Below are 26,601 nucleotides of genomic sequence, written 5' to 3' on the forward strand. Positions count from 1 at the left end.
TTTTCCACTTTGGCTTGCAAACAAGATGCTTACTTTTTATCCAACTCCTTTGCGTTCGCTGCTTTCCACACCTGAGAACACTAAACAGCACTTTCTAGAGAGCATTTGAGTCACTACCGTACAACTGAGAGCTCATAACCACTACATTAACATGCATACGCTCAGTAATTAGCATGCACATCCCTCGCTCACGCCGTCTACATCCACACACACGCAGACGACACATAGCTGTCAATCAGAGCACTAAAGATCGACTGATGCTTCTTAACGAGCCTTTACTAATATTGCCATGCCGTTTTGTGTGTTTTTCTCCCTTCTGTTTGCGCAGATCATCTTGAAGTAAACCACCGAAGAGGAACAACGGGGTGTCAGGAAGCTGCTTTGAGAAACCCAAAAAGATCCCCGTGTAAATACGACCTGCCCTCCTCCCCTTTAGAACTACAGCAACCTGCATGCTAAAGCGTAACACACAGAACACACAAACACACACCGTATACCTGTTAATGCTCGGAAAGGTGACTCAACCGGTTTCTAACTTAAAAAAACGAGACTAGAAAATATATACGAGTATCTATAAATATATATGTATGTTAATGTACAGCACGTTTCATAGAGGCATAAGTGAGATTTCATCCGAATGATCGGTCACCCGTCAGATAATGTGTATTTTTCTCCCATAGTTGTTTTAAATACAAATGCACAATGAGTGAGCGACGAGCGAGGGGACACACACACACACACACACACACACACACACATGGTTTGCACTGTCAGAAATAGTGCTTAATAATAAGTGCTTGATTGTCTTGAACGGGAGGACGTCTCCTGCAGAGGATGTCTTAAACTAAACCCCATGCACCCTCTAGAGAGGGGAAATAGGGACTTTGTTTCTTATTTTAATTTACAAAAACACAGAATGTCACACGGCGGACACACAGAAGATTGTCTACTGGTCAAAATGCACCTCCCTTCTTGGACTCGAGCTGTCTTTGGAAAGATGTTATTCCCAACTCTTCATCCCCACTGGCCAAAGAAAGGTTTACAAGGACACGAAGCGCACACTGATTTGAAAACCTGTCAGTGTCGCGAGTGCGAATGTGGCAAACCGCGTGCCATGCAACCACGTTTCTGTCTGCGTCTCTCCTAAAGGACTGTGTTTTACTCTTTCCCTTTTTGTTTTAAATGGACGCTGAATGATTTCGATGTGTCTGTGGAAACACTGGCCATCAGGGAGTCGACTCTGGCTTCTATCCCGTGCCAAGGGCTTATTGAACATTAAACTGGAGAGCTGCTGTAAACAAACTCACACACGAGACGGACTTCTTCTCCAAATTGTCTGGGGCCTGTTCGTAGTCCCACTCACACGGTGCCCAGCGAACGGAAACGACGAGGGGGAAACATTGCAGTAGACGATCTTTGAGGCGTTGTGAATGGAGAGCCCTGCGCTCTCGCCGATAATCCTGTTTTATTTGATAAACAGTAGAAGTGCCTAAAAAAAATCTATTTTACACAGCGAGCATCTTGAGAAGATGACTTCATGTGGGGTCTGGGGGTTATAAAAACATTCAGAGTGAAGCTCCCGAAATGATTTTGGCCAGACGAGTGATGAAAACAAAACAAAACAACAAAAAAAAGTTTAAATGCATTTCATGCACATCATGGTCTGTTTCATTACACCATGTCAATGTTGCTAGAATCGGTGTGAGACGGCACAGGCAGAATGTTTGTTTTGTTGTAACGTGTTAGCTTTTATGCTTTCTTGGAGTAGCTGACATTGGAAATGTAAGGAACTTGGAGCTCAATGTCTGTAACACACGTGAAGTTTTGAGTTTGGTAAATGATTGTCATTGCAGTGTGTTCTTAACCAGTTATGTGGACTGTCTGTTTAAAGGGACAGTTCATCCTAAAATTGGCTGGAAATATACTAAACGGAGATTTAGATGACTTTGTTTTCTTCATCAGGTTTGGAGAATGTAGCATTGCATCACTTGCTCACCAATGGATGTGAATGGGTGCCGTCAGAATGAGAGCTGATAAAAACATCACAATTATCCACAGCATCCAGTCCATCAGTTACCATCTGGAGAATTTAAAAGCTGCATGTTTGTAGGAAACTAACTGATCATTATGGCTTTTTTTTTTTTTTATTCAAAGTGAAAAAGTGTTCTGGTCGAATCAGGAGAGAAATCTGCACAGATCAAGCAGCGTTTAAACAGCTCCGAACAAATATCTGGTGGATTTTAATGTGAGGGACAACAGGAGATGGACTTTTTCACTGGAGGAAGTGTTGTTATGGACTATGGGTAAAAATTAGAAAAATGTTGGGCATGATCGAAAGTTTATGTGGGGTTTAAATATACTGATCTAATTTGCATATTATGACATCATCATGGGGCGGCAATCTTGAATTTCATAATATTTAGGAAATAGTAGATATTAAATTAATGTTTGAACTTGTTTGTATGTTTGTTTGTTTTTTGTCTTTTTATCCTCATTCCAAATTTTCAGAAAAGAGCTAATCAACAATTAAGCAGGAGAAAGTACTAAATTATTACTATACTGTATAGTAGTAAAATGCATGTGAACATTTGCCTACTTTTTGATCAGGTCATCCGTAATATTAGGGAAATAATAGATATTGAATGGATGTTTGAATTTATTTGCATGTTTTATTTTTTTTAATCCTCATTACAAATTATCAGAAAAGAGGAAACCAACAATAAAGCAGGAGAAACAGACTGTCTTTATAATGGATTTGGTTCTTCTAAAAACATTAAGTGATAGACGGGAGTGGTGTGGATTATTGTGATGTTTTTGTCAGCTGTTTGGACTCTCATTCTGACGGCACCCATTCACTGCAGAACATCCATTGATAAGACACTGATGCAATGCTACATTTCTCCAAACCTGATGAAGAAACAGTCCCCTCGACATCTCAGATGGCCTGAGGATGAGGACATTTACAGCAATCTTTTGGGGTGAACTGCTTCTTTAACAAACACATTTGTCATTTTCTTACTATAACAAATCATCTAACATCATTGTTTAGTTTTTATTTGGATGGTGTTTTACCTGGAATAGCGCGCTCAGCCTTCTTTCCTCCCTGATTTGTTATGGGTGAAGCATGTGTATCTGCATTGTGCGAGTGTGTTAGCGATCCAATCAGAACCATCATGTATTTTCATGGTGCTCGATTAACACAGACAATCCACGAAGAGACGTTTGGTTTCGCAGGAATATGGCACTGGTCTTAGCATTTTTTTATTTTAAATTCATGTCAATTTTTTTTTTTCCTTTAGGGATTTTTTCTCTGTTGTCTCAAAAGTTACAGTTTTAATGTAATTTTTGACGTGGAAAGTGATTTAAATATATTTTATTGTCATTCTGTTCATTCTTTATTTTGTTTTGTTAAATGCTAGAACACAGAACAATGGTGTAACCTATTTTAAAAATGAATGTAATTTATTAAGCCGGGCTTAGCTACGTGCAGCGGTCCTCGGCCAATCAGGAGCCGCTTCTAAATCTCTCGTTCGGGACGCCGCGTCGTAGCGTAAGCAAGGCTATAGAATTGCTTGTGTTATGTAAAAATGTTTATTGTATAGGTAATGTTTTACCAAAAAAAAAACTAAAATGGAAAAAAACGAAAAAAAAAAAAACTCTGTAGTATCATAGTTATTTCATAATAATATTAATAATATTAAGTTGTTGCTGTGGCAACCTAAAAAGTTGCGAATACTAAATTTTGGTATTTTTGTAAATTATGTAATTGTTAAGTTTTTTTTTTTTCGTTTGTTCTTTTATTTTTTATTTTTTTTTATTGTTTTCCTAGAGCACTGTAAAACAATAGAGTGTAAAACAGATATTGGAACATTTCCTATTTTATGTCGAAATTATATTACCAGGAGATTTTTCGGTAGCATTTAACGGCCTCTTCATTGGTGTAACATTTTAAGATAGTAGTAAATACTCACTGATACAATAGTGTGACGTAACTTAAGAAACGACTCTAGTGTTGGGTTAAACCGAGCCCATTCCCCTTTTAGATTGACAAATAATCTCAAGTACTTGTGAAGATTGTTTTTTTTATATATTATTTATGAACATTGTCCTGGTTTGTTCAGCAACTTAAATGAATTAACGATTGCACTTTGATTTCATGTAACCGTATGATGTTCATTTCTAAAACAGATGCACAATGAATATGGTATGGCGACACGAATCAATGACGGTTGTTTTATTGCTTTCATTAAACCAGATAACTAAATATTCAATAAGCATCTTGCATGGTATTTTATGTCAAATTAAGAAGTTATTTTCAATTTAACCTGAGAAAATAATAATAATTAAAAAAAAAAGAAATCTATTGAATGTTTCTATCTATATTATTAAAAAAAAAAAAAAAAAACTGCACATGTGATGAAAGTAACGGGTGTCCTTAATTTGGGATTTCTTACACCCCAGGCGAAATGTACAATGAGTTGTGGGACAAAACAATTGTTGACTGATTGTGGAAAAGCACTTTGGAATCAGTTGATATACTGAGCAGACACAGCGTATCCAAACACTTTGCCTTACCTTTAGTCTATTGTTTAAGCTTTTTGTGTTTCAGAGCTATTAATATGTGCTAGGGTGTCAACAGGTCTACTGAACTTACTTCTCACCTCCATTTATGTATGAATATATGCTATACCTATAACTAATGTAAGAGTTTTTAATGATTATTATTATTTCGAAGCATTGTCACGGAGAGGCCAAAGGGTTTGAAGGTGTTGATGCTTTTCAGTGCCCTTTCCTGTTTATGACGAGATGCCGTTCTCAAGGGATTGTGGGTATTTACGCTGTGCTGCTTGACTTTCATCAGTAATGCAGTAGCCCATCCACGCACACACACACACACACACACACACACACACAGATAATACGAGAAGAAAATTATAAACCAAGCCCTCTTTGGATAATATTAGTTTTCATGTAACCATTTTAAATGTTTTATTTGTGCATATATATTATGTGCTATTTTATGTCATATAGTCAAATGTTTCCAGAAAAATAGTGTAAAATCTATTGAGACAAAATGAATAAAGGAAGAAAAAAAGGACATGTGTGTTTTTTACTGCTTGATTGAGTTTCATTTGCATGAGCATGTGTGTAACTACGAGTACCTTGGTAATACATAATACATTTTTCTTTTATTTTTATTTTTTTTGGGAATAGCCAAGTTTCCATCCTCTTTTTTTTCTGTTTTATTGTCAATCAATGTTATTGTAATTTTTAGTAATATTTTCAGCCTTTTTTCTCTCTCTTTTATATTTTCCATCTTTATTTATATTTAAGTTAAGCTTTTAGTAATTTTGTCTAATTTAACTTTTTGCTCATTATTTCATTGTCATTTTAGTCAATATATACATATATTTTTATATGTATATATCTAGAGAGAGATTTAGCTGAAATAGTTTTTAATCTATTTTTGTGTTTAGTTAACTATAAAATATAAAACCCTGTGAAAATGCATAAAAAATTAAATTAGCTGTCTCCAAATTTGCTATTTTAACTGATAAAATGCTGTATGTTATGGAGATACTGTGGCATATGAATATGGTTATGGTTTTAAAGCTTAAAACAAGCCTCAGTAGTAATTGCATGCAAAACAAAAACCAGCCAATTCTGATTTGTGTTTCATTGAGGAACAATATACTGAATACTGAAATATATATATATATTCTTCATTTTTGGCTGAACTAGTTCCGAAATCAATGCACTTTGTTGTAGCATCATTTAATTTAATTTTGATTCATTAGGACAATGTATTGTTCTTTGTCCATGCCTCACTTGGATTCATACTCCGTGAACTGCTGATGCATTATAGATATGATATACCACAGATGTAACTCGAGCCAGCTTCATAATGAAAGCTGTAGGCCTGACATGTGGACATGGATAATTTATTAAGAGGTAAGAACTGCACAACCCTGTGTTGCATAAAGACATGCTTAAAAATGTACAGATGTCACTGCATTGGATAACAACATCTAAAAAAAAAAAAACACTAAATGCAACTTCTCTTTGTTAAGAAAGCACACTTTTCAAGTAAAACATTGATCAGTTTGAAAAACTCAAATACTGGATGCAGTGTTGAAGAAAGGCTATGTGACTGTCAAAGTGGAACATGCAGGAGCATCAACTGATCAAAAGAGTGACATTCAAATACTTAAGAAGCACTGCAGTCCTCCAGCCTCCATCAGCGCGCACAATGGCCGCATCGCTGTTGATTTCTATTTCAGGTGCTGATGCAGGCGACGCGCTGTTGCCATAGGAACAGCATCGCCAGCATCATTGATCGTCACGCTCCCTGCCGCCGTCCCTCATTGGTCGCTCAGCTTGCGCTGTAACCATTCGCGTCGCAGTTAAGAGCGGAAGTCCCGCCCACCACATTGCCTTATTAAGACAAGCAGGCGTGGCTTACTGCGCTCCTCCGCGCCCATTGATCGCCCAGCGCATCAATCCCGCCACAAAACTCCTATCCTCGAACCGAGACGGAGTGCTCTGGCTTCAGAAGGTCTCCACCCGAGAGTATGGCGGTTGAGGATGCTGGACGATACAGAAGAATAGCTATTCTGGAATGCAGCAGCGTCCCTAACGATTTCCAAATGACGCTCGGAGGTGACGCGTGATGCCTTGCATGCTCGCTCTGACGGGGCGCAACGCGCTTTTATAACCTAAAATGCATGCAAATACGTGTTAAACGATTCATTCTCTAAGCAGCTGTCGGGTTCTGGGTATTCGAGGTAGCTAGAGATGCCATGAAGTCCGCGCATTGGCTCTTTGTGCGCCTTTGTTATTTGTCTCTATGGTGAGTGTTGCAATACAGCCAGCCATGGCTCCGCGTCTGCTCGACTTCTGCGATATTCAAAGCAAGTTTCCCGTCGCGTCTGATCGGTTTGGACACTGTTAGCTGGCTCCATTACGCGCGTCACGTCGCAATGCGCGAGTACAAGGTGGTGGTGCTGGGCAGCGGAGGGGTCGGGAAATCCGCGCTCACGGTCCAGTTCGTGACCGGGACCTTCATCGAGAAGTACGACCCGACCATCGAAGACTTCTACCGCAAGGAGATCGAGGTGGACTCGTCGCCGTCGGTGCTGGAGATCCTGGACACGGCGGGGACGGAGCAGTTCGCGTCCATGCGGGATCTCTACATCAAGAACGGCCAGGGCTTCATCCTGGTCTACAGCCTGGTCAACCAGCAGAGCTTCCAAGATATAAAGCCCATGAGAGACCAGATCATCAGGGTGAAGAGGTGAGACGCATAACACATGGTAAACATGGTAAAACCATCTGGTGCAATCATTTGAGCAGGCTGAACCATAGCATACCATCATTTTACAATGATGTTGTTACCAGAGTGTCTTGTCACTTATGCGAAAACCATTAAACTTACAGAAATGTAACCCTTTTTTGGCATGCACCATGGGTAGAGTGGGGGAAACACCTCCCTTAATGAGTTAATTGTGACCATGGATCACAGACCTGGTCATAAGGTTCAGTTTTTGAAATTTATTAGGATCAGAAAATATTTGGCTGTGATACAACTTTGAACATCTGGAAAATGAGGGTGCAAAAAAAAAAAAAAAAAAAAAAAAAAAAAAATATATATATATATATATATATATATATATATATATATGTATATATATATATATATATATATATATATATATATATGTATATATATATATATACAGTGAAAATCTCCTTTAAAGTTGTCCAAATGAAGTTCTTAGCAATGCATGTTACTGATCAAAAATTATGTTTTGATATATTTACAGTAAAAAATTTGCAAAATATCTTCATGGGACATGATCTTTACTTAATATCCGAATGATTTTTGACATTATAGAAAAATCGATCATTTTGACCCATACAATGTATTTTTGGCTACTGCTACACATATACTCCAGCGACTGCTTTTGTACAGCCACACTACTTTTTTATAATAACTTTTTGAAAGTATTATATAATTTGATAATCATTCAGTACACACTGTGTTAAATAACCATGGCATTACCATAGTTTTTACCATGCTGCTGACACAGTATGTTTTAGAGATGTTCCGATACCCTTTTTCTCTTCCCGATACCGATTCCGATACCTGGGCTCAGGGTATCGGCCGATACCGAGTACTGATCCGATACCTGGGTGTATATCTGTATATACAGCTGTATATACTACTAGCCCTGTGTAAATTGCTAGAATTTTTTTATGGTGTGCTTCAGACAGATCCCTCAATAAAACATTAACAAATACATGGTGAACTACTTTATTTATTACAGTATTTTTATTATCTAACATGAATTTGACAGTATTATTTATTTTCTTATGCAAAAAAGAACTTCAAATGCAGCCAAAAATCTAACACCGCAAACTAAAAAAGGTATTTAAGTTTTACAATATAACTGTATAAAAAAACTGCAACAAATAAGTCTAGGAATATAAAAAAAGATCTATTAATCAGATAATCTCTAACAAGTAAAAAACAAGTAAAAAACAAGCAACCATCTAGGCATAATTATTATTATTATAGAGATGTATTATTATTACTGTAGGCTACAACAGTAGCTTTATATATTGTCAATTTACTCATGTAAACCAAACATTTATTTTAATGGGCTGCCATGAAGATCTTTGAGTGTCTGTGTTTATGATATGACAGTATTCTCAAATGAAACGGTAAATTCTCATGAAGTGACGGTTTATGCGTTCGTGTCCTCATGACACACAGCAGAGACTACAAAACAGCGAGCTCTCGCGCATCTGTGCCAGTCACCCACAGAGATGTAGATTTTGCGGGAGTAATATTTAAATAGTATTTTGCAGTTTAATATTCACAGACACTAGTATATATTCGGCTACTGTCTGGAGCCCTGCGTTTTGACTTACACGGAAGCGACTGAACGCAGTTGCCGGTACTGAATATACTTGAGAGTCTGTAACTACCGGTACTACAGAGACATACTGCTAACCACTGATCTATAATATAGTAGCGGCTTCACTGTCTTTTGGCAGTTTAGAATGTGATGAGTGATCCAGTCATATATAGATAAGGGCTGCTAACGCGTTTTCATTTCTTCTTCGCTGCTCTAAACAGGGGTTGCTTGTGGCAACACAGCACAACTTCCTGTGTTTTCAATGCATTTTGAGCAGCGAAGAAGAACCGTGCAGCGGTTAGGCAAAGCTTGCGGTCATAACTAGGTCTTTTTTAAGAAAATGGTATCGGATCGGTATATGGGTTCATGTACTCGCCGATGCCGATGCCAGAATTTGTTGTGGTATCGGAGATATTTCCGATACTAGTATCGGAATCGGAACAACTCTAGTATGTTTATTGTAAGGAAAAAAATAAACATAGAGAAAATAGTGGTATTGCAATGTTTTTGGACATGAAGCATGGTAAACTTTGAAGTACCTAGGTGTTAACATCTGATACCATCATTTTACCGTAGTACTACCACAGTACCAGATAGTAATGAAGACATCTGACTCCATGATCAACACATCATAGTATTCTTAGAAGCATTACCTTATGGCACCACACTTTTATCATGGTGCTACCAAATCACTAATTTACACAATAAACTTATAGAAAACGTATAAAAACACAATAAACTTAAAAAACAAAAAAACAATGATATTAGCATATTTTGGTAATGTTCCATGGTAATTTTTAAAATACAATGGTCAAGGTGAAAAGCAAACATGCAGGAAATTATGACATTACCATGTTTGTGGACATGTACCACGGTAAATATTAAAGTCCCATGGTATACCATCATTTTACCATGGTACTGCCACTGCACTTTTAGTAAATTCAAGGCAAAATTAAATTTATTAGCTTACAGAAATCAATGATATTACCATGTTTTGGTTGTGTACCATGATATTAACATCTGATACCATCATTTTACTCTGGGACTACCACAGTACTTTTATAAATTCAAGGTGAAAGAAAGCGTATGGAAAATGATTATTTTTTGAACATGCACCAGCATCTGATATGATAGCTGTACCAGGGTACTGTCACAGTGCTTTATTAGTAAGCGTTATATGAATATGGTAATCATTCGATATCGCTGATACAGTACAACAGTAACTACTATTAAAGAACCATGGCATTATCATAATTTTAGCATGGTACTGCTCGATCTGGCAAGCAGGTAGTTTGTTTTCTAAAGCAGATGGAAAGACTTGAGCGTGTGTGAAATCATATAATGCTGTGTCTTTATTGTGCGGTTAATAACAAGTCCAATGGGAGACCGCTTCTGGTCTAATCTTTCCATAATTTAACCTAAGGCCTGGAAACAGATGCTGTATTGTTTGTGTTTTTCCAGATCAACTCTTAAAAGAGGTTTAAACACACTGCTTTCATAAACGACACGTACAGAACAATAAAAACAGTCTGTGAGGTGAAGCATACAGACAAAAGATTGATCGCTGCTGCCTGAGTTATCATGTCAAAACTTTTAGCTATTAAACGCTCTTATTCATGCACTTTTCTCTTATTGTCTTGGTGACCAGTGCAGGAACTGTTGCATGTCTGTATTGTGTGGTGATGTGTTTCTGAACAGTAGAGCTGCTGAAGAGCTAATCAGCCGCTTTACCACGGTAATCAAGTCACAACACATCAATGCAATGGCTTTCATGACAAAATGACATCTAGAGTTTCTGCATATTTAAATTCAGTAATTTGATCATTTTTCATGCAGAACAGCCTCTTGTTAAAGGCTTTTGTAATGTGGCTTTGGACTGATTTGGTGCTAAATAGTTTGCGTGCATGTTTAGTTGTTTGTGTGCACACGTTAGGTCTATTTAGACATTATGGCAACTGTGCATTTATCTCTTATTTTTATGTAACAAATTTATAGAAGCTTGTTTCCGTAAAAGTATAATTTTTATTAGTATTTTATTTTATTTTTTTGAATTGCATTACAATTCTGAGATATAAACAGATAATTGTCAAATATAAACTCGACATTCTTAATTTTATTCCCAATTCTGAGTTTACATCTTAAAAATTCTCCTTTTTCTCGCTTAACTTTGTGTTTATATCTCACAATTATGACTTTTTTTTTTTTTTAAATTCAATCCTTTTTTGAGTTTATGCTCTGAGTTTATATCTCACAGTTATGACTTTCCCCAGTTCTATACCTCAACTCTAAAAATTCTAACTTTTATCTCTATTCCTAGTAATTAGTTTATATCTTACAATTCTGACTTTTTCCCCACAGTTAATTTTATATTTTTAAATTCTGACTTGAATTGTCAATACTGTGAGATAAAAGTCACGAAAAGTCATTTATTAATTTATTTTATCCTGTGGCAAACACAAGCTTCCAGCTTCAAGATATAAATAAACAAATGAATATTGATTGGAGTTTAACTTATTTTAGTGTATGTGAAGTTAAATGAGCTTTGAATTACGAGACAAAAAAATCTACAATCTAGAAAATGGATTAAAAAAAAGGAAAATCACTTAAATAAAATGCATTAAATGAACTGATAAAAATCGAAGGTAATTCCTGTAGAAATTCCCAGCACTAAACACACTCAGGATGGACACATTATATTTTGTGCAGCTTGAACTGAATTGGCACAGCTTCATGCCAGAACCTGTGAAACGTCTCTGAAGCTCTAGCACAGGATGTTCATCGGCAGGAGAAGACAGATGCATGCTGGGCCAGCGATGATAATACAGTAACACACTCACCACAATATAAAAGAGACGGTGTGCCACTGGAAGCCAAAGAAACATCACTACTGCATTAGTGCACACTAACCCAAAGACACACTGGACTTCTGGCAGCGAGAGCCTGGGAAGAGGAAATGTGGACGCATCCTGCTTTATATCGAATGCTAAACACGCTTTAATCGATTTAGCTAATTCAGTTTAGCTACAGTAGGTGTTTGAAACACACACAGAGCGGCCCACACACAGTCTGTCTGAGAGTGGACTTCTGTGAACAGCATTTACATATTGTAAAATGTGTTAATTTATGATAATTGATATCCAAAAGCATTCATTTGAAAGGAGATGCGTGAATATGAAAGACGGGCGTTCAGAGTTCATGCAGACGCAACTGAATGCCCCATAAATGAAGCATATTTTTGTGTGCAAATCATTCGAAATCATTTTTTTTTTTTGTAGTTCAAATGAATCTTGATGAATCTCACTATAGTGAAAACTACCCAGACATCATTCCTCCAGTCTTCAGTGTCACATCATCTTCAGAAATCAGAATAACATGATGATTCACTGCTCAAGAAATATTTCTGATTATTACCAGTGTTGAACACAGTCGTGCTGCTCAATATTTTTGTTGAAACTGATACATTTTATTGATCAGGATTCTTTGATGAGTTTAAAAAAACAGCATTTCTTTGAAATAGAAATCTTTTGTGACATTGTAACATTTGATCAATTTAATGCAATCATCTGAAAGCTGAATAAATAATCTTTCCATTGATGTGTGATTTCTCAAAATATTGTTATAATAAGTAACAAATAAGTTGTCCAAATTAATTCTTAGCAATGCATATTACTGCATAATTAAGAAATTACGAAATATCTGCATGGAACATGATCTTTACTTAATATCCTAATGATTTTTGGCAGAGAAAAGAGAAAAATCTATAATTTTGACCCATTCAATGTATTTGTTGGCTATTGCTACAAATATACTCCAGCGACTTAAGACTGCTTTTGTCCTGCAGGGTCATGTGTGTGTGTGTGTGTGTGTGTGTGTGTGTGTGTGTGTTACCGACATCTGGTGAAAATGTCATGTCAACAGCACCTTTAGAAATATATTCACTGAGAAAACTGGTTCTGTGTTCAACACGTATTTTACCCGCTGAAGTATGTTGTTAACACCTGTAAATAGCTATAGTCATCACAATTCATTTTCATAACTAACTGAATGTAGGATCATTTAATGCAGCACACACGGTGTCTCATGCGGGCCGGGGGGACCGGGGGGTGTATCTTGGTGGAAGATGAGATTGGGTTCTTGAGGGTTTATTGTGAGAAACCTGCTGTTTGTGTTGCCAGATATTGACATTTCACACTCTTCTCAAATCCCTCTCTTGCTGATACAGGAGGGACTGAAGAGACGGATCTTAGATTAGTGTCGAAACATCCTCATATCTCTGAGATACATGGTGTGTGTGTGTGTGTGTGTGTGTGTGTGTGTGTGTGTGGAGTGCTACTGAAGACGATGATTGCTGTTTAACATGGTTCAGTTCTCTGTCCGTTCTGCTACATCGCTTTTGTAAGGTGTATTTATAGCGATAGTTCATCACCAAAAGCACAGTTCTGTCCTCATTTGTACATGCATGACAATATATTAGATCTATTCATTAATGAACAAAAATTTTATATTAGGCAAAATAATGCTATTATTTATTTGGTTTAATATTAAATATTACAATTAAATATAATTATTATTGCTGTAGCATTTTTTGTTAGTTTTATTTGTTCTTAATAATATCATCATTGTTAAATGTTAAATATATTATTATTATTATTATTATTATTATTGTAGTGCCTTTTAGGTTCCATTTTTTCCATTTAGTTTTCATTATGTCAGTTTTTTTATGAATGAATAATATTATTAATTATTAAAAATGATTTATTATTATTTTTGTTACTCCCTTTAGTTTCTTTTTTTGGTTTTATTTATGATTTCTTATTTTTTAAAAATATATTAAATGTGATAAATTATTATTAAATAATAATTTAAATTTTTCACATTTGGTTTCCATTTTTCTAATATAATGAAAAATAATATTTGAATATGAAATCATTGTAATTTTAATGTATTATTTTCATGTATGCAAGGCATGCAGCTCAAAGTTCTTTACAATAAACAAAGCATGACATTTCAGCACATTACACAGTACTTAAGTAAAATATTTATTATCTCTCATGTCATTCCAAACAATGATTTTAATGTTTGTGTAAACTTTGTTCTTAATATTGAATGTTATTCTGGTCCTATCTAGTTTAGTTTCTGAAGGCCGTGTTGTGTTCAGTGTTTCTGGACTTTATTCATCCAACTCTGCTTTTAATTTCTGACAGACCTTTTTATTTTGGGAAACTTTGGAAGAAAAAAAAACATTCCCCTTTTTGTTTTCATTAACAACTAGGTTCCTTTGTTTCTCTGTGAGTCAGCGTGTGGCCAACCAGCATTTACTGCCAAAGCGTCCCAGCATGCACTGCTTCCAGCAGCGTCTCTGGAGACTTCACATCTGTTTTTGTGTTGGAAAGCGGCGGGGGTCGCGGGGTTACTGGGAAACAGAGCCGGCGAGGCCTTCAATGCACCGGACGTCACTCTCTGACGGACGGACAGAGAAACCACAGAGCTTCAACATTTACAACAATCACACTCAATAAACTACATCAGCATCACTTCACTCTTACACTAGAATCATTGTTTCCATGATTATCATGTAACTATTTTCAGATAATACATTAAAATCATATACGTCTACAATATTATAGTCAATTCATTTTGACTTATTTTAATCAAATACTTATTTTCAAATAATTACAATTATATATGATATAAACTTTTGAGTTTGTAATTGCATTAGCAGTTTCTATTATTATTATTTTCTATTATATATAATTATTGTTTATATTACAGAATAATTGAAATTAAAATTGTGTGTTTGTGTGTGATTAGTTAACTACAATTACAATATAAATTTCAGATTCTTAATTATTTTGCTTTTTCTATCATAATTTTTTATTATAAATAATTATTGTCATATTATTAAATAAGTGTAATTAAAAATGATATGTCTGTGATTAAAATTATAATATATAATAAAATATTTTTTTTAATTCTTTTTTAATTTTTGGCATTATTTTTATCATATATAATTATTTTCATATTATTAAATTCTTATATATTTAATAATTTTAATAAAAAAATATATGTCTGTGATTTAAATTCAAATATATACTATAGTAATATGTTTTTATTCTTCTTATATTTTTTTCATTATTTTTTATCATATATAATTATTTTCATATTTATTAAATTATTATAATCAATACTTATTAAAATAGTAAAATGTTCAAAAAAAATGGCATATAAATATTATAATTTTAACTTATTTTTAACATTTTTGAATTCTTTTGTTATTTTTCCATTAAATATAATTATTTATAATATAAATATAATTCCAACTAAAGTTGATTGAATTTTCTTTTAATTGAAAAATAAAAAAAATGAAGTATATAATATAATTTGTGTGGGTGTATACACACACACAGTAAAACAACACTCCTAATAACCGTTGTCAGGTTCTGTGGTTAGGGTGCATTATTAATCCCAGGGTGGATCTGTAGTCTGATAGATCTGATGGATTGGTGATTTCAGCCGTGTGGATTCGCTCTGGGACTCATGAAAGCGTGTGCTGTGGCGTATGGTTTCAGGCAATAAGGAAAGCATTCATGCGGCAGCATAAAAGAATAATGAGTTATTGAGCTGGACGGGTCCTGTGTGTTACATCAGCATCAGTCAGACGCTCTAATAACGGCTTGTGCTTCGTTACACTCCAGGGTAATTACATTCACTTAACTACTGCTGCTCTGTGTCTTATCTTGCAACTGGATTCAATTCTTTTAATCAGAGACATTAAGATGATAATGAAAGGCATGACATTTTGGAAAATGTCACCAAGATGCTTTAGATGAACTGAAGGAGAACCTGGTGAAACATAACGACCGGTTTCAATCTGAATTATGTTATGTCTTTTATATAATATTTATTATGTATGCTTGTATTTATTTTTATATATTTTTGTAGTGGTGGTAAATATATTTTTTTATGTTTTATTAGGTTATTTTACAAAATATATTTTAATATCATGAAATATTTAATTATTTAGATGTATATGTTCTTTAATATATTTGAAAATATTTGTTATTATATATTTATATTATTTTTACATTTTTAATTATAATATGTAATTTTACAAGATAGATAGATAGACAGATTTAAATGTATATACATAGATATAATATTATTTAGATATATATTTTACATTTGTATTATTATACATAAAACTGTACACAAAAAATAAAAATTTTAATAGATAATTTAATGAATTAAATAATATGCTTATTTAAGCACTTACAACACAAAATGAAGTGTAAAAGGCACACATTAGAAGTGTGGTCAATGGCTGCATAGCCAGTATTTTTCCAGCCTGCTTTATTGCTTTTCTTTATCAGCGGCACATAAAACGTGTCCAAACTGAATGTACGACATGTCACAAAAACAGTGCACTCTTGTAAACGGTGTGATGTACATGAGCTGAAGCATATGAATATATGACAGAACTGATCCCAGACCTGCTCAAACAGCTTTAACTTCCCTGGAGTCGGTCTGGTTATAAATAGTGTTTCTCCTGCTCGCCACGATACATGACATTTCATCTGAGCGCCGCTTTACTCCCACTCAGAGCGTTCACAGCCGCTGTTAGATGAGGAACATGATGTCTCTGCCTCTTCATCAATAACGCTGAGCATAGTCACACAGGTGCTCTATTCTTTATCTACACTGACCAAAAGTGACAGGGAAGACATTTATAATGGTACTAAAGATTTCGTTTCAAATGAATGCTGTTCTTTTGAACCGTGAAAATATTGTGTATCATGCCTTCCACAAAAATATTGTGCAGCACAACTGTTTTTAACATTGATAATAATCAGAAATGTTTCTTGAGCAGTAAATCATGATATCAGAATGATTTCTGAAGATCATGTGACACTGAAGACTGGAGGAATGATGCTGAAAATACAGCTGTGCATCATAGAAATATATTTTTTTATTATATGTTAAATAATATATATTTTTTTTAATAAACTAAAGGGAGTTACAGAAATAATAATAGGCAATATTTTAATACTTATTATTATTATTATTATTATTATTATTATTATTATTATTATTATTGTTATTATTATTATTAGGGAAAAAACTGAAACAAAATTAAATAATAATAGGCAATATTTTATTTAATACTTAATAATAATATTATTATTATTAGGAAAAAAACTGAAACAAAATGAAAACTAAATGGAAAAAATTGGAACCTAAAAGGCACTACAGATAATAATAATAATAATGATAATATATTTAATATTTAACAATGACACTATTATTAAGAAAAATAAATGTAGACATTAAAACATTAAAATATTCTATATATATATATATGTGTGTGTGTGTGTGTGTGTGTGTGTGTGTGTGTTACTTATCAGACAAAAACAAACAAACGATATATAAATATTACAATTTTAAAATTAAATAAGAATATAAATAATACATATAGAAAACTAAATTTATATTCAATACATACGAGATACAAGTCATATTTTTTCTTAAGTTGAAAGATGGTTAAAACATTATTCAAGATATCTTCTTTTGTGCTGCACAGAAGAAAGAAAGGCAGCTGTCACTTTAATGTCTGTTCAATGAGCTATTCAAAAGAGCAGTGGTGTTTTCCTCTGGCTGTCATTGAGATGTTCATCATCAGTCTCTCCAGTCGTCCTCCTTTAATTCGAGCTGATCCTCCTCCGCTCTCACGATGAGCGCTGGACACACACTCGTCTGAAGAGCTTCGGCTGACCGATCAATAGCTCTGACTCAGAGTGTGTGGAGGGAATGATTCACAGCGGGTCGGGGACACACCGCTAACGCCAAATACATTTGAGTCGTCTTTCATGATTGTGACCTCAGGTATCGGATGGAGGTTCGAGAACTGGAGCCAAGTCGATCTTGGCAAAGAAAACACATTGAACTGTTGCATCTTGAGCGAATTATTCATTAGTTGTTGATCGTTGACATATTTTATCGATAATAATTTAACTTTTTTTTTTTTTTTTGGTATGTAATTCACATAACATATTAACATAATTAACTAAAAGCATTAAGTTATGTTGAAAATGGTGTCAGATATATAATTTAGCTGATTTGTTTTCAGCATAATGTTAAAAACAAACATTATATTTCTTGCTTGAAGCAATTTATTTGTAGCTTTATAGATGATTATAAAATCTATAGCATTAATTGTGAGTAGATTTTAAATTTTGAGCATATGTGCTTGGTCATTGTATTTCTAAAATGTTCTTAGTACACATGCATGTATATATTTAGGAAAAATATGTTAAGTTTATAGAGGTAAAATATTTATAAACTATAATATAAATTATGTGATTATAAATATATACATGGAAAAGTTTACAAAATATATACTGTATGTTTGTGTATTTATATATACGGAATAAATATACACAGTATACACACATACTTTTATTACAAACTTTTATTTTGAATGCGATTAATCGTTTGACAGCATTATTGTATGTGTGTGTGTGTATATATATATATATATATATATATATATATATATATATATATATATATATATATAATGAATGAACATTAAAATATTCATTTAAATACTTTAATAAATATTTTATTAACATTCTAATATTTTTTATGTGTAATGTCCACAGTCACTTTAAGTGAGTCAGTTTTTCTGAAGAGTGAAACATTGTTACTCTTTTAAAACATTGTTCAGTTTTTTTCTGTTGACTCAACCAATGACATGACTTTGGAGGCGGGACTATCTGTTTGCCTGACCAATTGCAGACAAGGGCAATGGATGCAGTAAAACTATTAGGGAAACCTGTTCGGAAACAACTGCAGTTAATGCCGAAATGTCACATTTCATCGTGGACTTGTCATTTAATGCTGCAGCTTTCACTGATTCTCTTGTCACGTATGTTCACAGGTACGAGCGTGTGCCCGTGATACTCGTGGGAAACAAGGTGGACCTGGACAACGAGCGTGAGGTTTCGTCGAGCGAGGGTCAAGCTCTAGCTGAAGAATGGGGCTGCCCGTTCATGGAGACGTCGGCCAAGAGCAAAACCATGGTGGACGAACTGTTCTCTGAGATAGTCAGACAGATGGACTACGCCTCTCAGCCGGATAAAGAAGACCCGTGCTGCTCCTCCTGCAATATACAATAACCCCTCACAATCACACCAGGTTCTGAGAGCGTTTCAACATAGAGATCATCACTCAAGTGGTGTTCATACACGTCATGCCCACGTGAACGGCGTCTACACACTAGAGAATGCTGCAGATGCATTGGGTTGAATGGGAATGATGCATTGCAAGGACATACACAGCCAACAGGGAAGGTTTCCTCAACGTTATGAACAAACGTTCTTCCAGTAACATAAACAGAATGTTCGTTCAAAGTTTAAAAGTGTTCTCAGAATGTTTGCACAAAAACATTATTTACACATCATTCATGGGATGTTTATTTCTACAATGTTATTTTTAAATGCCACCATTTGTTTTAGAATGTTAGAGAGCATGTAATAGTAACGTTCCTCTAATGTTTGCAAAATGGAATGTTCGCGTAACCATGAAAGAATAGTTTTAAAGCATGAAAAAATAAGAATGTTTTGAATCTTCAGAGATCATTGAGAAAACGTGTAATGGAAACTTTAGTGAAACATTCTAAAACTTTTTTTGTTAGCTGCCAGTTTCTTCTTTGTTATGCGAATGTTACAGATATTGAGAAATAATGAATATTCAGAATATTCCAAAAATTATGTTTTCACAATGTGATGGGAAAGAACATATTTGTGTTAGCTGCCCATTTGTTCTTGGTTATGCGAATGTAACAGAAAACATTAAATGAATGTTTAATTTGATCATTTTACAAACTTTGTTTAACTAACTTTCGGAAATAACTTTTCCAAAAAATGTTTACAAAACATTCTTGGAAATTTTTTGTTAGCTGCCCACTTTTTCTGGCTTATGCGAACATTACAGAAAACATTAAGGGAAAGTTCCATTTTTATCATTTTGGGAACAATATTTTTAAATGTTCTCTGAACGTTCTGAAAACGCAAAAGGTTATATTTAAAAATGTATCAAAATGTTCCATGAGCCATGTATCAATAACGATTTTGTGATTGTTATTATAGGCCAAGCAAATTTAAATGAACATTCTATTAATGTTACTGGAAAGAACATTTATTCAACTTTGAGAGAACCTTACTGAGGGTTTGCGAAAGGGATTTCTAGCATCCGTTCAGCTCCTGGAATCTCGAGTGAGGCGAAATCCAGTTCACTGTTTTCCCGCTTATGACCCGACGTTTCCCTCCACGACGGATCGTAAAAAGTGCAAAGCTTCGTCTAGTGTGTAAATGCTTTAATTCAACACAATTATGATTAATAAATTAACAAGAAACTGTAAAAAAGGTCAAAGGGGTTAAAAATGCACCAAACTTGAGTCTTTCTTTTCCCCGCATGTTTTCATTCTAAGTTTGACGCTGTTCGAGACTCAATCGCGTTGATTTTGCCGTTTAGTTTGCACATATAGAACCTGATGTCTTAAACTGCCATTACTTTATTAAAGAGCCAGAATGAGCTAGATTTGTTCTTCCAAACGTCAGCGAAAATGGGACTCTCAGACGTCACGGTTTAAAATGTTCATGAGGGGATCGATTAGTGCGCGGGTGTCCCATGCAGCGATGAGGCGCTTTACTTTGAGGGACATTTTCTTTGAGGAAGCCAAATAGGATGCTGAGAAGCACTTTTATTTTGTAATCTCGTGTCTGTTTTGATTCATGAAACTGCTGGGAATATTCAGCTGATTATGTTGTGGTTTCTAATTAGCACTTCTATATAAAATGTTGCAATTATGTATTTTGTAATAATGTAGTAAAACAATCATGGGATTCGCTTTAGAATAGCTTTGAATTGGGCGGGAAAAGTATTTGTCATGAAACGCTATCGGCACTTTCCACAAAAAGAGTCCAGGTGCCCTGTTACTTTTATTTGAAGCAATAAAGACGTAAATAGTAAACTGTTAAATTAACCTAGCAATCAAAGTAGATAGTTTTTAAAATGTCTGGAAGAACCCTTGAAAATTATGTTTTATTATATTTTTATTTTATATATTTTTCTATATTCATATTAAATCTGTTGAATTACTATTTAAAATTATTCATTATTTTTTATTAATAAATATTATTTTAAAATATTTAAATTAATAAAATAAACAATTTAAAGCAATTTATAAAGCAAATATTTTATTTTATTTGAATTAATTAATTTAATTTCAATTATTAAATATAAATTTTTCAATTTACATTTCATCATTTTTATTATAGTTGTTAAATAACTAAAATACACCTAAATTATAATATTTAAAATAATCTTGAGTTTGACCTCCCGAGGTGGAGAAAACATGATTCTTCAACATTTCAAACTCTTATTTTGTACTCTATTTGTGGAAAGTGCCTTTAATCTTGAAGCCTTTACTAGATGTGATTATTAATTTAACTATAGGCCTACTTTGGAACAGGAATAATAATAATAATGCAGTCAAACACATGAATGTTGTACAGAAACACATGGAGGAAAATCAAATATAGTTTGTACGGGGCACTTTCAATCGAAGCGTCCCTTGATTCATCTGCTTGAGCAAAAATGACAAGAAATAATAATAAGCAAAATCATTTCATCATACCTTTCTCAGGAGAGTTCCAGGCTACCAAATCTGTTATTAAAGTTTATGAGTCATTTTATTCCTGTTTATTTAATCATAGAGTACAAGATAATAATGTTTCTTTATCTATATTGTCATTTTAGTATTATGGTCATCTGTGGTTCACGAATCCAGAAATGTACAAAGGGGTAAAAAAAAAAAAATGTTACAAAAATGATTCAAGATGGGTAGTTTATATAAAAGATGCCAAACTTACAGTATGTTGATTTAGCGGTCATATGCATGGCTAAAACATCCTCGTTTGTGAATATTACAGCAGATGAGACTGAACAAGAGGAATAGACACACACACAAAAATACACGATCACTCAAGGATCCTCCAGACGATCATTCATGGGTGAATTTGCCTTGCCATGCGAACTAAGGGTTTGCCTTTTTAACTTTCATCATTGATCTTATATTTTTTTAAGTGAACATTTACCCTCTTCCACATGGTAAATGGATTGTGAATGTGGGTTCATTCAGCACTACAATAAAGACATCTTATTCACAGCTGAAGATGCATGTTTGAGTTTGTCTGGCTGTTAGAGCCTATGCTTTTCATGGAAATGCATGTGCATTATATGAGTGGGATTTCAGCTGAGGTTGCACAGTTTGTGAGTACATTGTTGCCAGATTTAAGTATTTTATTATAATATTGACAAACAGTTTCTGAGATTTTAGTATTTTCCTGTTCAACTAGACGAAGCTACTGTACCACTTTGTCCGTGGTACAGTAGTCTATATATAACTCAGTCCAATCTAATGAATCTCTTTCTGTCAACCAATCAGAATCGAGATTCATATATCGGTTTAATTTTAGTATTATTTATATACTCAAAGTATTTATTAATATTTGGAATTAGAATTTTTTTACTGTATATTTATCAGGCTTCAATTAAATTTTAGTTAACATTTCAGTAATTTTATGTCCTTTTGTCATATTTATTATGTTTTTTTTTATAATTGTAAAAGTTTCTATTTAGCTTTAGTTTTTAATTTATATAATTTATTATTTTATTTTATTAACTTATGTACTTAATTAAAATATATTATTTTAAAGTTTTAGTTAACTAACCATAACATCTTTTTTTTTAATTAACAATTTTATTCATTTATTAGTAATTTTAATACTTATTGTTTCATTTCTAATTTTAATTTTGGTTTTGTTTTTCATCCAGTATTTCTATTTCATATTACACACACACACACACACACACACACACACACACATATATATATATATATATATATATATTGTAATATCAGAATTTTATATCATAATTATCAAAAAAAAAAATAATTCAATAGTTTTAGTTTTAGTTAGCAATAATAATGCTGTGTGTCATAAGTGAATATACTTCACACATTTCCCTCCTAATAGAGTTAAGGTGTTGAATTTCTCCAGAGCTGAACGTAAAGCATGACTTTACAGCGTTTGGAGTGAGTGCGCTGTTATCTTGTGGAGTGAGTGAGACGTTTGACAGGAGATTTCACACCACCCACGACAGCAGGCTTTCATCCTCCTCTGACATCCTGCAATGATGGAACAGCGTGTGAAGAGCAGGCTATAGAGGATGAGATTCGCCCGAGGCCGCATCGCTGGGTGTCATAGCAACAGAGTGATAACATAACATGATGTCGTTGTCTCTGTTTATGGTAAATTGAGTTTTTGTATAGAACAAGGAGCTATAGGATGTGTTTTTAGCGGCTCTGCATTCTCTTTAATGTCTCAGTTGTTTCTCCCACACAGCAGTGGCATTAAACGGAGTCTCAGACTTCCAAGTATTTCTTCATATCTAATTCACATGATCTAAAATGATGAAGACAAACATTGCACTGGTGAAGCGCTCAATAAAACAAGCATGAGAAAGTACAATGAGTCAGTTCTGATTTCATGTTGGCTTTAAGTCTCACGGGTTTTGAAAAAGGAGTCGCGGATATATTTGATTTGGATAGGTTGGACATTTCTTTTGCTCTTGCAGTTGTTGTTTTGAATGGTCTCTGTAATTGCTTGTAATAGTGATGTGATCTGGAGATGCCATTCAGTAAATCAGAGATGTTGGTACAGTAATGACGGGACGGAGGCAGAGACACAGGAGATGCTTGTGTGTGTGTGTGTGTGTGTGTGTGTGTGTGTCTGATGGGAGAAGAACTGTTTATTCAATCACAGCAAAAGATGAATGATTCACACAGAGTACAAGACTTTATGAGAACATCCATCTTCCTCAAAGAAAAGTGTTTTGTTTATTTATTTATTTATTGTGTTTCCACTCTATGTAAACATGCAATAGATGGACATATTTGACTGTTGCACTCACGTCTCACGTTTTTCCCAAAAACATGGTGCTTTTTAATGTTTTTTCTAGCCTGCAATTCGTACAGTGGCCGAGAGAGCTCAACGCACTGCAAATAGAAAAAACACCTGCAGATTTAGAAAACAACTCCATCAATTTGACATCACACACATCGCAAATACTCGCAACACAACCAAATAAAGCACTGCAAAATGCACTTCAAATAAAACATTTTATTTTGGTTATGTTGTGAGCATTTGCAGCACGTGTTGTCAAATTGATGTATATGATTTCTATTTACATGTGTTTTCTGAAGTTGCACAACATTGAGCTCTCTCGGCCACCGTAATTTCGGTGGTTTTAAACACAAAATGCATTCTGTGTGAATGTCCCTTTAAAATAATGCAGCACTGCGCTGGGCTCAGAAAAACATGTCTGAATTTTCACTATTCCCGGTAAATGCTATAGTTTATGATATCACATGGACTAATGCTGATTGGTCATACAGTAGGCCTCACTGATTCCACCGACACCATTTAATGAGTACATATTACCAAAATTATACACTGATAATGACTTTTCACTCAAATACAGAGGTGCATATGCTCAGGTTAATGAGGTCTCTGACCAATCAGTTACACTGAATCAGAAATGTTAAATCTTTGCTGATTTTAAATTAAACAAGTTGACTAAAGGATTGTCGATTGGTGATAATGTATGATAATGACATACTGTAAGGCTGGTTTTAAGTACAGCACAAGAGTTAAACTAGATTTCTAACTAAGGGGTTAAAAAAGCTCTTCAGAACTTTCTATCATATAACAAATGGCTTCAGAATAGTGTCGTTTTTTTAGAAACAAGCAGCAAGGTCACATCTGGAAACACCTTCCCATGATTCATCATTCGAGGCTCGCAGCGCTCTTTAAAAGGCATTATTTGCACTAACGAGGGCCAAAATATCCCGCTGATTCTGCTAGTGTGGTACAACATCCATCACTAATGCTTCATTAGAGGCAGAGTGTTTTTGGGATGTTGTCAAGCTAATTATGACCATTACCTCCACACTAGAGAAGTTTAAAGTTACCATCAAATATAACCGCAATGAAAAGAGCATTGTTCATGCTTACAGCACCAAATGTGAAGTGATTTTTTTATTGTGCAACTAAACAAATACCCAGATGTTAACATGCTGTGTTTAGTGTTTTCCACCAACTGGCAACATGTGGTGTCAAAATACTATTGGGTAAATGGTCAGTGGGCGGAGTCACACAGACCAAAACAAAAACAGATTCTAACACCGAGCACACACTTCAAAGTAGATTAACTGGCTGTAGTGTTTGTTTTCGGAGAAATAAGTCTGTGAACTTTATTTTTTATTTATGATTATGAGTTAGTACAGTCAGAAAAATGACATACACAACCTTTACATTTTGTTACTTTTAAACTAACCTTCATGAGAAAAATCTGAGACAAAGTTCAACATTTCAAACTGATAACTCAATTATGTCTTCAAAACAAAACTAAATCCTAGAGAAGTGCAGATTTTTGAGGAGTGCTGGTCCGGATCATCATTTGGGCAAAGCCATCTGAAGCTGGTGGTGGGTGGGGATGAGGAAAGCTGTGAAGTCAAGGCTTTCAAAGGGTCTCCGTGCTGAGAGTCACTCTGTCGGGAGGCTCTTGGATGAGAGGTTTCGATCCTGTTCCTGGAGATTATCTCCAGTTCTGCTCCAAACACACCTGTCTGTGATTTATAAGTGAACTCAAAAGACATTGCAGAACTGGTTCAGCTGTGTTTGACACCAACTGAAAGTAATGCTAGAAGATTAGGAAGTACCAACTTTCTTTTTCGCAAAATTGCTATAAAGTCAATAGATTACGTTTATTATGGTTTCCTATTGGCTAGATATCGTAACGGTCACGTGGAGGTTAGGATGAACTCAGGCGCAGACAGGATGCATTACACACAGGGTTAATTTTAGGAAAAGGGGAAAACAAAACCCACAAGGGGAAAACAACGACTAGGGCAAGGACAGATAATTTAACAAGACTAGGTTGACACGATAAACAAAAGACTCTTAACACAGGAACTCTGACTACAGGTAAACACTCACGGGTAATACAACATCTCTTCAAACTGAAACAATGTAACAATGAACCGCACAGGACAGTGAACACAAGGGGATAGATATAGGGAGACTAATCATAACAAAACAGGTGGCACAGGTAAAGCAATAATGACCAAACTAGGATAACAAGGTGGCGGGGCAAGGAAACGAGACAACACAAGCACATGGCCCAAAGACAAGGCCATGTGCTTGTACACAAAACATGGGCCTGCCATGATCCTGCCTCAAGACTAGAGGGAAATCAAGGACACGAAGGCAGAATCATGACAGTAACTACAATATGCATCTTCCATTCTGTTTTGGTCTGTTGCCAGGGTGTTGCTATGTGGTTGACAGTGTTGTTATTTATTAGGATGTTTTGGTCAGTTTCCAGGGTGTTGCTGTGCAGTTGCTTAGGTATTGTGAGTTGTTTTTGGCATATTTCTATGTGGTTGCTAGGATGCTTTGTGTTGTTGCCTGGGTGTTGCTATGCTGTTACTAGGATGTTTTGTTTGCATACATTTTGCATTTTCTGTGCTATTGATTGTATGTTTTGGCTTGTT

General features: G+C 34.6%; 2 protein-coding genes across 17 annotated transcripts in view; both read left to right on the plus strand.

The window, feature by feature from the left end:
• The window catches only part of LOC127948470 (muscleblind-like protein 2a), a 64,518-nt gene extending 59,420 nt beyond the window's left edge, over positions 1 to 5,098 (plus strand). For all 16 annotated transcript variants that reach the window (XM_052544912.1, XM_052544908.1, XM_052544916.1 and 13 more), the window contains one exon: positions 329 to 5,098. In XM_052544912.1, coding sequence (XP_052400872.1) covers positions 329 to 343 — 15 coding nt within the window. In that variant the 3' untranslated portion in view covers positions 344 to 5,098. The remainder of the gene's footprint in view (positions 1 to 328) is intronic.
• Positions 5,099 to 6,489: 1,391 nt separating this feature from the next.
• Positions 6,490 to 22,149, plus strand: LOC127948352 (ras-related protein Rap-2a). Its single transcript, XM_052544774.1, has 2 exons — positions 6,490 to 7,294; positions 18,859 to 22,149. Exons 1-2 carry the CDS (start codon positions 6,981 to 6,983, stop codon positions 19,094 to 19,096), a joined length of 552 nt encoding a protein of 183 aa, XP_052400734.1. The 5' UTR covers positions 6,490 to 6,980; the 3' UTR covers positions 19,097 to 22,149.
• Positions 22,150 to 26,601: the final 4,452 nt, after the last annotated feature.

This window comes from Carassius gibelio, chromosome B1, assembly GCF_023724105.1.
Source record: "Carassius gibelio isolate Cgi1373 ecotype wild population from Czech Republic chromosome B1, carGib1.2-hapl.c, whole genome shotgun sequence".
NCBI lineage: Eukaryota > Metazoa > Chordata > Actinopteri > Cypriniformes > Cyprinidae > Carassius > Carassius gibelio.